A 13,652-nucleotide genomic window follows, 5' to 3' on the forward strand; every position below is an offset into this window, starting at 1 on the left:
TTTTTCCTATTATCTTATTCTCGGTTTAGGAACTTGAAAATGTATCTTTTTCTTTAAATTTTTATGGCCACGCCTGTGACAAATGGAAATTCCTGGGCTAGGGGTCGAATCAGAGCCGCAGCAGTGGGCCTACACCACAGGCATGGCAATGTCTGATCCACACAGCATCTGCGACCTACGCCACAGCTTGCGGCAATGCCAGATCCTCAACCCACTGAGCGGAGGCCAGGAATCGAACCTGGTTCTCGTGGAAACAATGTTATGTCATTACCCCACTGAGCCACAACAGGCACTCAAAAAATTAAATCTCCTTATTAATGGGAGCGTTGTTCTGAGTTTTTGTTTTATCACCCAAATGACCGTGTTTCCTCTGGGATCTATCTTTTTGTTCCTTTGCCCCAGCCTTTCCCCTTTGAGAGCCTAGATTCCTTTATCTGCCTGGTGAACTGTGGTTTTCTGTTTAGGTTTGAGAAAAAAGGTTGGGAATCTGGTGTTGGTTCTCTGCTACTGGTCTATACGGTTGTGATATCAGTCATTTTAGAAATCAGACGGCAGGGTTTTTGTCTGGGTATCCACAGGGGGCCTATTCTCTGAGGGGGTAGGGGTGCTAGGTAAACCTCTCAGGACATCCAGAACCCTGCTGCATCCTGCTCACCATATTCCAGGGAGTGTCCTTCCCCACGTATTTCATCAGTCAGTACATTTCCACCTAATGAGTAGTGTCTGACTCTCCATTAAAGGATCCGTAATTTCTCTGACTCTTTGCCTTCGCCACCCTCATAGAGTCAACTTCCTTCTCCCATAACAGGGCTAAATGGACTAAACATAAATATAGCTTGAGAGTATGTTTTTCATATTTGCAAAAGCAAGTTCCCCTCATAATGCTTTCATTTCCAAATATTTCAAATTTATTGTGCTCACCCTACTCTTCCACATTAACTTTGAAATTATTTGGGTGAGCTTCTCCAAAAATATGATAAAAGATTTTGTTTGGAATTATTTTAATTGTGTGAACTGAGAAATTCTGTCATAAAAAAGAGTTAGTCTTATTATCCAGGATCTATTATGTAACACAGTGTTATTATGTACTTCTTGGTAAAAGTAATAATAATATTTATATTAATAATTATTATGTTTTCTAAGTGGTTCTATCAACAATCTATGTATTATTTATATTGATAATCTGAGAGTGTTTATATATAATCGTATTGACTGGAAATAATTATACTCTCATCTTCTTCATATCAAGTGTATATTCCTTATTTTAATGCTGCATCCAGAGCCTCCAAAATAACATTGTAATATAACGGCAATAATCGAGGTTCTTATTTCTCATTTCTAGTTTTGTTTGGTTTTAATTTCTCCAGTATTACTTAATTACACTTGGCAGAGGTGTTTATTGTTCTTGTAAATAATTCACTTTTTGTTTTCCTTACTAATCCTACCACTTTTCTAATTTACTAATTTCCACATTTATCTAATTCATGTGCTCTCTAATTCCATACATTGAATGATTATTATTATTTTTTTTTTTTTTGGTCTTTTTTGCCATTTCTTGGGCTGCTCCTGCGGCATATGGAGGTTCCCAGGCTAGGGGTCTAATTGGAGCCATAGCCGCCGGCCTACACCACAGCCACAGCAACGTGGGATCCGAGTCGTGTCTGCAACCTATACCAGAGCTCACAGCAATGCCGGATCCTTAACCCACTGAGCAAGGCCAGGGATCGAACCTGCAACCTCATGGTTCCTAGTCGGATTCGTTAACCACTGAGCCATGACGGGAACTCCTGAATGATTATTTTTATATTTCTTCTCTTTTTTATTTGGTAGAGAAAGAATTTAGTTTTAAAAATTGACCTCTCAGGAGTTCCCCTTGTGGCGCAGTAGAAACGAATCTGACTAGTAACCATGAGGTTGAGGGTTTGATTCCTGGCCTCACTCAGTGGGTTAAGGATCCAGCATTGTGGTGAGCTGTGGCGTAAGTTGCAGACATAGCTCAGCTCAGATCCTACATTGCTGTGGCTGTGGTGTAGGCCAGCGGCTACAGCTCCAATTCGACCCTAGCCTGGGAACCTCCATATGCTGTGGGTGTGGCCCTAAAAAGCAAAAAAAAAAAAATCAACCTCTCAGAGTTCCCTGGTGACAGAGGGAGTTAAGGATCTGGCATTGTTGTGGCAAGGGTTCGATCCCTGGCCCGGGATCTCCTGCATACTTTGGGCATAGCCAAAAAAAAAAAAAAAAACCTCTCCAGATCCTCTGATAGTCTTAGTAGTATCCTCATTTTTATTCTAAAAAAATCTGAAATAATATTTGGTGGCTTACTCATTATCTGTCAGTGCTTTTATTTATTTATAATATCTAAATAATTTGGGTTATTCTTTCTAAGTAGTATAGATTCTGAATTTTAGAAAACTATCACCAAATAATTTTTGCTTTGGGCTGTTTATACAGCCAAATTTATGCATCTTCATAAATATTCCATGGACACTGGAACATAAATAGTCCCACTGATGTGAGCTTGATCTTTATCGAGTCTTACTATTAACAGCTCCAGGAGGTATACAGGTTCTAAACCTTGGAACTTGAGAATATTATTTCATATGAGGAAAGAGATTTTGCAGATGTGAGTTAAGAATCAATTAAGAATCTTGAGGTGTGGAGATGATTGTGAATTGTTCAGGTATGCCTTAAATGCCATCACAGCGTCATTTTAAGAGGGAGATGGAGATTCAACACAGAAGAGTGAGGCAAAGTGATAACTGAAGCAGGATACTCTGTTGCTGGCTTCGATGATGCAGGAAGGGGCTACAGCCAAGGAAAGCAGCTCCAGAGCCGAAAAGGCAAGGAGTCAAATTGTTCCCCTGGAGCCTCTAGAGAAGGGTGATTCCCCCAATACCTTGATCTCGACAGCAAAACCAATTAGAGTCTGACCTCCAGAATGGTGAGAGTAAATGGGTGCCCGTTTAATCCACCAGGTTTATGGAAATTTGTACAGTAACAATCATGCAACTTTATTCGTTGTCCTATCAGAGAGTAATGGTATTGATAATTCCCCCAATGAGTATTTTTGATCACTTCTTCTTGACTTTTAAAGTATTAATTTACAAATGCTCATACTATGTATATTAGTACACGAAGGCTCATAACTGTTTTCAGTATTATCTGCTTTCATAACACGACATTTATTGCAACTCTGAGGCTTCATAATTGATGCCTACATTTTCTTTTTTTTACAAAATTTTAAATTGAATGCAATGGACTTACAATATTATAATAGTTTCAAGTGTACAACATCGTGATGCAATAGTTTTCTGCATTACAAATGGTCATCGCTCTATCTGGTTTCCATCTGTCACTTTACAGGGATTATGCTCTCATTGACCATATTTCTTACACTGTGCATTTCATCCTCATGACTGGTTATTTTGTTTATTTTGTAAATGGAGGTTTGTGCCTCTAAATCTTCCTCACCTATTTCACTGCCCCCCACCCTTCCCCTCAGGCAACCACCTGCTTGTGCTCTATATCTATGGATCTGTTTTTATTTTGTTATGTTGGCTCATTCATTTGTTTTTAGAGTCCACATATAAATGAGATCATACACTCCTGGTCTTTCTCTGACTTAGTTCACTAAGCGTAATACCCTCTAGAGCCATCCATGTTGTGGAAAATGGCAAATTTCTTTCTTTTTTATGGCTGAGTAGTATTCCATTGTGTGTGTGTGTGTGTGTGTGTGTGTGTGTGTGTGTGTGTGTGAGAGAAAGGACATTTAGGTGGCTGCCATACCCTGGCTATTGTAAGTAATGCTGGAGTGAACACAGGGGTGAATACATCTTTTCGATTTAGTGTTTGGATAATGTCTTTATTTTCCTGATGTTGAATGTGTCATGCTTCCTTTCTGCTGTGTGAGCTGGCCTAGTCCTTTATTTTAAATTGTGAAAGAGCTCTCCTTCCTGTCTATCTTGTGTATCATATTATCAATTTTTGCTTCCTGTTGCAAAACTTTTCTTTGATATAGTAGCGTTTAAACTTTCAACATTTATTGTCATAACTGAAATGGCTCTCACCTTGCTTTGTTATTCTTTCTGCTTTATTGCAGTTTCGTTTTTCATGTTGTGTTATGTACACTGGTTTTTTTTTTTTATTATACCACTGGATACTTCAAATTTTTTCAAATATCCATCTAAATGTATAAGCCCCTAATTATCTAAGTCAATAATAAAGTAATTACTTTGGCTTCTTCTTACATAAAACAAAATTTGCTACAGTTGATCTTTTCCTGTGCTCTCAAATATTTCCTAGTCTTTGTTGAATAAATTTTGCTTTATCAACCTAGGTTGATACTATAGTACCACTGATAATTTTACTAATTCAAATTCAAAACTGTGGCGGTTTCTTTTCTCTTTGTGGCCATTTTTATATAACTCATTTTTTCAGTCAACAAATATCTACTGAGGACCCACCACACACCAGACACTGAGCCAAGAGTGTGATCAGGAAGCACACCTGTGCCTGGTCCTCAGCGGCTGAGAGGCTGTGGAGTCTTTGTGTTCAGCCGGCTTCAGCCCTCACCCCGCCCTGATTCCAGCCTCACTGGACTTGGTTTGGCTCTTCAAACCCACTGTGCGCCCTGGCCCCTGTGCCCTGGCAGCTGGCTCTTCACTGGAATCAGTATTCTACCTTCCAGCTCTTCTTCAGCCCAAATCCTCCTCATCCTCAGGTTTCAGGCCAGACTTGACTTTGTTCAAGAAGAGCTGTCAGGTGATGACTTGGGCCAGGCCTCCCACTTGCTGGAGTCCACAGAAGCCTATGTGTCCCTCACCCTGTCACCACATCACCCTGTCATCACATCATTTCACCCCATCACCATGTCCCCGTCCTGCTGGTAGGTGTTTGCCCTTTTATCTCCTCTCTCCCTCTGGGCACCACAGGGGCATAAACCGCAGTGGTTTCATTCACAATGCCTGAAACCTCATAGCCAGTCATGCAATGTTTACTAATTAACAGAGTACATAAAGCTTTCTTTTTAAAAGCAAAAATAAAAAACAAACAAAAAAAAAACTGCTGCCACTGATTTTTTTATGTCAGCTGGACTATACCTTTACCTAATTATTTCAGGAAGAGAGTGTGAGCAATAGCTTTGACTCCCATGTCATGGAGGATGACCTTGGTTTGTAAGAACTTGACTGGGTGCAAAATTCTTTGCTCTTACATGTTGATTGTTTACAAGTGTATACATTTTGGAGCATTGTCTTTTGGCTTTCAGTGTTGCAGAGGAAATGTCTGATACCAGACTAATTTTTCTTTTGTGTGTGTGTGTGTGTCTTTTTAGGGTTGCACCTGCAGCATATGGAGACTCCCAGAATAGAGGTTGAATTGGAGCTGTAGCTTCCAGCCTACCCCACAGCCACAGCCACACGAGATCCAAGCCTATTTGTGACCTACACCACAGCTCACAGCAACACCGGATCGTTAACCCACTGAGTGAGGCCATGGATCGAACCTGCAACCTCATGGATACAAGTTGGGTTCCTTACCACCGAGCCAGAAAGGAACTCCTTGTTTCTTCTTACATAATCTTCCTCTCCTTTTCTCTTTTGTCTAAATATACAGAGATTTTCATCTATTTCCTTTTAAAAACCCTCAGTATGCCTATTGTTGTTTTGCTTTCATTAATTTTGCCTGGTATATGGTGGGCCCTTTCCTTGGTGGATTAAATCCTTCTTCCCTCCAGAGAGAGTTTCATGTATTACAACCTCCCCAGAACTTCCCATGTGTCCAGGGCTTTAGGCACAGCCAAAGAGACCAGGGCGTGTCCATCTTCATGCCTCTGCTCCTGACCATGCTCAAGACTGGGAGTTAAAGAAATAACAAAGGCGAATGGGAGTGGGAACATGACTGGTCACCTCAGAAACTAGCTTTCCTATAGTGAGGGGGTGTCTGCTCTGTGTTCAGTCCAAGCAAGGAGCCTCCAAGAGGTCCAAGACTTCCCCGTCTCCTGCAGAACCCAGTTTGCTGTTCTCCAAGAACGTGGGCTCAAAAGTGTAGCCTTTCATCTTCTTTCTTGGTCAAACACCGTCCTCGTAAAATACACAGAGTCACGTCAAACTCCAGGTCCAAAGGGGCCTGAATTTTCAAAGCTGGCAAAGGCTTTTATTGTCAAGGCATCTTGGCGGGAGGTGGGAGAGAACTTACCAGGCTGATCACGTAGCTCTATGTGAACCATGAAATCTGTGTCCTTGTTCCTAGGGGAGGAAGAGAAAGCTGGAGGGGTCCATCAGATCCCCAGGCTGTGGTCCCACCAGTGAGACCCGGCCCCTCCTGACTCGGCCCAGCAGTGACATGAATAACCTCACGTGTGCCTTGTGACTCCTCCCCCTGGGCTCCCCGTCTCTTTACATCGGTGCTTCTCTTGGTTGACGTTGGACTTCTGCAGTCCAGAGCTGGGAGAAAGGTTTGACCAGGTGCAGTGAATATTTGTCCCCTGGGACCTGAACCTGCACACAGGAGCCTGGCAGTGCCCACGTTCTGAAGCAGGTGTGGTGTCCTGCGTCACTGGACTCCATCTGGGCAGACGTGAGGAGGGGGTGGCAGGTTATCAGGGGCCGAGTGAACAAGAGAGTCTCAGGACCAAGTTAGCAAAGCAGCCTTCAGGCTCTGATGCTGATCAGATGATCAGAAGGTTCAGGATCAGTGAGAACCTTGGGTGGGTTGAAGGGATTATGAAGCATCCACAGCAGTGTCTACAGAGAACGGGGTTTGCCCTGTCCCCAGGCAGGGAGAGGAGCTGCTACCCCTTGAACGGCAGATGCTTTCATGGGTCCACAGGGTGGTGCTGTGTCAGGAAGAAACTGACAACTCTCCCCGCTCCCCTGCCCTGGCCGCCTTGCTTAGGAGTCTCTGGGTTGATAGGAAAGGCAAACCTGAATTCTTTGCCTCTCGGCATCCAGGGAACAGGTCGGTGCCACGTCTCCATCATCTGTGCCATCTGTAGCCACAAAGCCAGCGCACAGCCTCGCAGTGACGCCAAGCAGCCTGGCCAGTTGCCCTGGTGCAAATCACACAGGTGATTAACCAGTCTCTGTTCCCGCTTCTAGAAAGTCCAGATAATATGGCATGGGATTACCAGAGGGTTAAAGAAGATAACAACACAGGGCACCTGACACAGGAAGTGTTCCTGGTCCCTCCACATGCCACCCAAGTGGAGTCCTGTTGACCCCAGAACACAACAAAGGCCGAAGGACTTTCAGTAGATCAAACAAGTCGGCCGCAGTGAAGCTTCGGTTTCTAAACCTCTTAACAGGAAGCCCAAGCTGAGAGGACGTTTGAATTGGCTCATGCAAAAAACAATATTTGCTCGAGGCTAGCTCCTGCATTATGAATTTTTAACCTCCCATAAATCAAACTGTAAAAATGGACAAAGGCGAATTTCCTGTGCCAGGACCAAAATAGAAGCTGCCTCTGTCTCTTAAACAATTCTGATTATGTTTCCATAACCAAATCATACTGAGATGAATAGCTGGAATATTTATATTTAGGTCCTAAAGTATTTCGTAAAATAAATGGAAATGGTCTATCTTTTCAGCATTGAAGTTGAGCCACCGTTTCCACTTGCAAAGACAACTCAAAAGACCGGCCAGGCAAAGGCCATTGTGTGCCTGCGGCCAGGATTTTGCTTCTCCACGCTCACTGCTTTTCCCCAAAGCTATTGTCGCTAGGTCCCCACCATTGAATGATTAATAGCAAGCCCATGGGGGAATCGGTCCGTGGCCAGGTTTAAGGTGGATCCCTTTATGAAAGCTTTATACTGAGAAATACACACACTTCAATCATGAGAGAGACTCATAACAGCCGAGGACAGTCGTTTAATTAAATAATTCTATCATTAATTTGACAAATGTGTCTTTAGCAACTCCTATGAGTTACAAACTTGGAAGAATACAGAAACAACAAATCTAAAATCAACCAAGAGAGTTTTCTTCTTTCAGTCCAGGGGGAGAGAAAGATAAGAAAACACCTGATTTACTGGAAGGCAGAAGGAAGTGTGAGCTTGAGAGCATTATAGGCAAAAGTTATAGACTTCTAGAAGCAGGAAAGACGTCAGCACGCAAGGTGGAGCTGGAGCTGACTTTTCAAAGACAATAAAGGTTTTCATAGGGAAAATGGAGTTGCAGAGGCCAAACAAAATTGTGGCGAGGCTGATGTGAAACTGGTGACAGGGTGTGAGCTGAGAGTCTGTGATAAGAGGCTGGAAAAACAGACTGGAGGCCAGGACGGAAGCAGCCTGGGTTCCAGACTCAAGTTAGAGCCTTATGGGGAACTGGAGGCTCTTAAAGGCATTGAACAAGAGGGTGGATGTTAGGACAGAGGTGTGAAGATTCATTCACGCATTGATTCATTCATTCATTTGAACATTTACTGAGATCCTACTGAGGGACACAGAGGTGGGTACAAAACTTGCAGGACCCAGGCCCTGTGGACCTACCGTCTCGTGGGGTGACGAGACCTAAGAAATCAACCCTTGTGTTCATGTATAACCCAAGCAGAAGTGAGCACTGGGTGAGAAGGTACAAAGGGTTGTCCAAGGGCAGCAGGGGGCTGGCATTTAGCCTGGGGGGGTTGGGGGGAGGAAGGCCTCCTGCAGAACTGACATCATGCTGGGTCCTTAAGGATCCACAGGAGTTGGAGAACAGGGAGCTGTAACTCTGGTTGGGAGCATTCCAAGAACCCACTAGGTGTGAAGACTCAGGTATATGAAGAAGCTAGAAGGTTCGAGAAATCAAAAGGAAAGAGACTGGCAAACGTGGTGACTCTGGCGGTGGGGTGAGGGCATTGACAGGGCTCATGGGGACTTTGAATAAATACAACAGGAAGCCACTATGTGTCTGAAGGATAGCCTCTGGTCTGCTTTATAGGGCACCTGGGCTTTGTGTGAAGAGTGGATCATAGGGGCACAAGTTTGAAAGCCATTGTCATGGTCCAAAAAGACACGTGGGCTATGTTGGTAGAACCAGGAGGAAACAGGGCCGTTTGAGATGTACTTCAAAGGTAGAACTTATGGGAGCTCCCACTGTGGTACACTGGGTTAAGAACCCCACTGCAGTGGCGTGGGTCACTGTGGAGGTTCAGGTTTGATTCCCAGCCTGGCACTGTGGGTTTAAAGGATCCCGTGCCCCAGCTGCAGGGTAGGTCTCAGCAGCTCAGATTCAGTCCCTGGCCCAGGAACTTCCATGTGCCATGGGTGCGGCCATTTAAAAACTAGTATGAATAAGGAGAACTGACAGCCCATGCTGATGGGCTTTGTGTTGGGAGGTGAAGGAACAGAAAGAGTCAAAGTTGCCTCCAGGTCCTGATTTGAGCAACTGAGAGTAAGGTGGCAGCCATTCCCAGAGATGGGGAAGCCGAAGGTAATAATGTTCAGGGAGCAGGGCAAAGAGATCAAGGAGTGAGCCTGGGATCTGGGAAAGCCGGAAGCCAAGACGTCCAGGGCAGAGTTCACGGGGACAATTCAAAATGCAAAGGAGGAGTAGAGAAAGGAAACCGGTCATCTGGGAGGAGGGCAGAGAGGACAGGACGGCTGAATCAGGGCAGTTTTCCACCCCTGCTCGCTCACCTCCAGCCCTGCCCTCCCATCTCAGGGGAGTCCCTTTGGCTGGAGGACCCCGGCTCACACCTGCTGTTCCTGCAGGTGATTCCTCACTCACTCCACCTGCCATGACCCGGGATGAGAGGCGCCCCTCCTGACACACTCCCTGGTCCCCAAGCCCTCGTCCCTGGGATGTGCGACTTCCTCTGCCTCCACCTGGTCCCTCAGTTTACACCTGCAGATTAGTGACAAAGTCATGTCACCAGGTGAGAATGACCGTGAGCAGCCAAGCTGCTGAAGGCAGGAACTGAAATAAAGCCAGAGGAGTCAGGGGATTCTCTGACCTTTGGACCCTCCCGGCTTCCGCTTCCTCCTTTATAGGGATGGGGATGAGCCCAGGCCTGCAAACAGGAGAGATCTGAGGCTGAAATGTTAACTGTTGATACACACGATACACTCAGAGTCACGCTCACACACACTACGTGGAAAAGGTGCTGGATGATGACAATTATTTTTCTTCTCGTCACGATCACTACCACGGTTGGAAAACTCAGAAAATTTTTCTGACTTTAAGATACTATGAGGTCTGTAACTAGAACCTTATAAAAGTCTGGGGAGTCTGTGCTGTTCTGGTGGTGTCATTTGTTTCCTCCTGGGGCATGAGTAAAATGTCCCAACAATTCAACAGGCCAGCGAGATGGCCTGGGAATTGCTGGGAATATGTGAATAGTAATAATAATTAAAAGAAGTTTGGGACCAGAAGGGGGAGGGCTAGGATGTGGTTGGAGAGTGAAGCAGCATCCAAGGAAAGCTCTGTGGGCATCTTTTAAAGACGTAGCTCTCAGGGCCGCTTTGGGGTCTTTGTGATGCAGGTGGGGGTGGGGGGAGGGAAAGGCGAGGTTGATGACCAGAAGGGGATGGTGATTAACCCAGGGGTCAGCACGGTTGGCAGTCACGGTCACCCTAGGCTGGGGGGAGCAGAGGTGAGAGCTGGGGCTGTTGGGGGGTGGGGGCTGAGTGAGGTGGGAGGAGCTGAGTCGGGGGCCAAGCAGGGTAGGGTGCACTCCTGGCATCTCCCCTCCTCTGATGTTCTCGAATATTCTGTGAGTGGTCAAACCTGCCCAGAATCCAGTGGGCAAGGGGCCCTGGGCACAAGGTCCCTGTGACCCCGAGCAAGGGGCCCTTTACCCCAAGACCAACGATGCACAGCAAGAAGTCATGGGTTTGCTGGGGGCCCAGGCTGAGGGAGGTGAGATGCAGAGCTGGGAATGCCCTGGGAAGAGGGGCAGAGGAGGTGGGGTCCGAGGCGCAGTCACAGGGGTGGGGGAAGAGACAGGACCGTGTCATCCTTCTGACGTCAAGGGGACTTGGACTTGTGCTCCTGTTCCCCGCAGTTAGAGCAAAGGTGAAGGGCTTAAGTGGGGGCACAGCTGCAGCCCAGGAGTCTGCCCGCCTCTGTGACGATTCACCACCACCCAAGGGGTTACACTCTGGCCAGCGCTCAGAGTCCATGCAGCCCTGGACCCAAGAAACTGAAGCTACAAGGTTCACACAACCCACAGGGGCAGGTCTGTCCTAGAACCAGATTCAGTCAACGCCAAAGAACAGGCCCCAGGAGTTCCCATTGCAGCTAAGTGGGTTAAGAACCCTACGCAGTGTCCATGAGGATGCAGGTTTGACCCCTGGCCTTGTTCAGTGGGTTAAGGATCCAGTGTTGCCCTGAGCTGCAGCATAGGTCACAGACGCAGCTTGGATCTGGTATTGCTGTGGCTGTGGCATAGGCCGGCGGCTGCAGCACCAACTGGACCCCCTAGCCTGGGAACCTCCATATGCTTCAGGTGCAGCTGTAAAAAGAAAGAAAGAAAGAAAGAAAGAAAGAAAGAAAGAAAGAAAGAAAGAAAGAAAGAAAGAAAGAAAGAAAGAAAGGAAGGAAGGAAGGAAGGAAGGAAGGAAGGAAGGAAGGAAGGAAGGAAGGAAGGAAGAAAGAAAGAAAGAAAGAAAGGAAGAAAGAGAGAAAGAGAGAAAGAGAGAAAGAGAGAAAGAAAAGCAAAGAGCAGGTCCCTTCTGTCTACACTTCACTGGTCCCTGCAGGCAGTGAAGGGGCTCTGGTCAGTCCCCAGTGGAATGATCCCTCCAGACTCCCCTCATCACCCCAAAACCAAGCCCAGCTCCCTCCAGCACGGCCTCCTGACCACCCTCCAGACTTGCCCCAGCCCCAGCCAGATGCAGCTCACACACACGCATTCACCCGCCCCCGCACACCCACACACCCACACATGCACACCCACACATGCACATCCATACATGCACATCCACAGGCACCCACACACTCAGACACCCACAGACACACGCCCACGTGCGCCCCAGAATGCACATGCCCTCTCGCACCTGCGTCTTCTCACACTTGCAATACAGCCCTACACTCGCTCACACACACACACTTGTACTCATGGGCTCCTACCACTTGCACACCTGCTGGCACAGACACACATTCTCACACTTGCACATGCACCCTTCCTCTCACTCACGCGGTCACTCAACAAACACTCCAGTGCTGTGGGCAACGCCCCTCCTTCAAGGCTCTGCACCGAGGCCCCGGCCCCCCGCCTCTGGGGACGTCCTCAGAGGACCACACACCTCTTCTTCGACCCCTCGTCTCGATCCTGCCTTTGTTCACGGAGCTGTGGGATGAACTGCTGACCACCCCTTAAGCTAAGGTGAGCTGCAGGAGGGCGGCCCTGCTGGGGTCACCGCCCTCTGTTTAGTGCCCAGCACCCAGCACGGTGCCCGGCATATGATGCTTGATAAACACGTGAGGAATGAATGGATGGATAAGTGAAACCAGAGAGGCTGGGAGGGAGGGAAAAGCCAGAGGGGAAGACGGGCGGGTGCTGGCACAGGAATGGGGGCAGGGGTGGGGGCGGGTGTGGGAAGTGGTGAAATGTTTGCTATCTGAAGATCTGGCTGGGAAGCCCTCTGAGCTGAGCTGATCTTTGTTCAGCTGCTTCTAAGTGGGTGGTAGGGGGAGCCTCGGAGTGCCCTGAGGCTGCATGTGGGTGGGCACCTGCTTGGGGGAGGGAAAGTTGCCCCCCCCCCCGCAGAGGCAGGGAGAGCTGGAGGGGGAGGGGAGGGGAAGGAGAGGAGGGAGGGACTGCAGGGCAGGGGCCAGACCCTGCAAAGGACAGCGGGCTGCCTACCAGGAGCAGTTCTCAGGGGCCCAGGAGCATCTCTGAGCATCTCCCTCTCTGCTCTCTCTCCTTGGGACTGATCTCCGTGCGTCTGCACCTCGGCCACCCAGGCCCTCCCAGAAGGGTCCCCTCCACTCAGGAGCAAAGGGCCCCACTGACTTACCCTGGCAGTGGGAGGAGAGATGAAGGGACTGAGGCTCAGCAAGCACTGGTGACAAAGAGCCATGTCTTGTTTCTGCACAAAGACCAGGACAGCCAGGGTGAACTTCCTAAGCAGATGGATAATGCTGTCAGTTCATAAAATCTCATGGAAATCAGTACTCCCATCTTCCTGGCAAATTCGGTATCTCTGCCCCTAAAATAAATTTGATTCAAAAGGAAAGTAGGCAACAGAGTTCCCATTGCGGCTCAGCGGGTTAAGAACGAAACTAGTATTCCTGAGGATGCAGGTTTGATTCCTGGCCTTGCCCAGTGGGTTAAGAATCCGTTGGTGCCTCAAGTGACGGCATAATTCACAGATGCAGTTGGATCTGGGGTGTTGCCCTGACTGTGGTGTAGGCTGGCACCTGCAGCTCCAGTTCTGACCCCTAACCTGGGAAGTTCCATATGCTGCAGGTGTGGCCCTAAGAAGAAAAAAAGGAAAGCAGGCAGCAGAATGTAAAGTATTTTTTTCACTTTCTTGTTATTGTTCCAATGCTTCTTCCTTTTTACCCAAGATTCTCCAGGAGTACTAGCTTGTTTGGATTTTGCAAGTGACTGAGGACTATAGATTGTCATTATGTGGCTGAAAAATTGCACCCTCTCTTCCAGTTGTCCCCAGCCCTCCCTGGGCAGCAGAAGCACTGGGAGAATTTTCAAAACCTGCAGTTGCTCAGCTT

General features: G+C 47.3%; 1 protein-coding gene across 1 annotated transcript in view; it reads right to left on the reverse strand.

The window, feature by feature from the left end:
- Nucleotides 1-5,307: 5,307 nt before the first annotated feature.
- The window catches only part of LOC146396211 (uncharacterized), a 61,502-nt gene continuing 53,157 nt past the window's right edge, over nucleotides 5,308-13,652 (reverse strand). The window contains exons 3-6 of the mRNA XM_084999227.1: nucleotides 12,938-13,043; nucleotides 6,924-7,048; nucleotides 6,196-6,245; nucleotides 5,308-5,852 (exon numbers count right to left, since the gene is read on the reverse strand). Of these exons, the coding sequence (XP_084855353.1) occupies nucleotides 5,743-5,852; nucleotides 6,196-6,245; nucleotides 6,924-7,048; nucleotides 12,938-13,000 (348 nt within the window). The 5' untranslated portion in view covers nucleotides 13,001-13,043 and the 3' untranslated portion in view covers nucleotides 5,308-5,742. The remainder of the gene's footprint in view (nucleotides 5,853-6,195; nucleotides 6,246-6,923; nucleotides 7,049-12,937; nucleotides 13,044-13,652) is intronic.

This window comes from Sus scrofa, chromosome 15, assembly GCF_054392235.1.
Source record: "Sus scrofa isolate SSC_HxYL_T2T_F1_AM1 chromosome 15, Sscrofa_HxYL_maternal_Yorkshire_Landrace_v2.0, whole genome shotgun sequence".
Lineage (NCBI taxonomy): Eukaryota > Metazoa > Chordata > Mammalia > Artiodactyla > Suidae > Sus > Sus scrofa.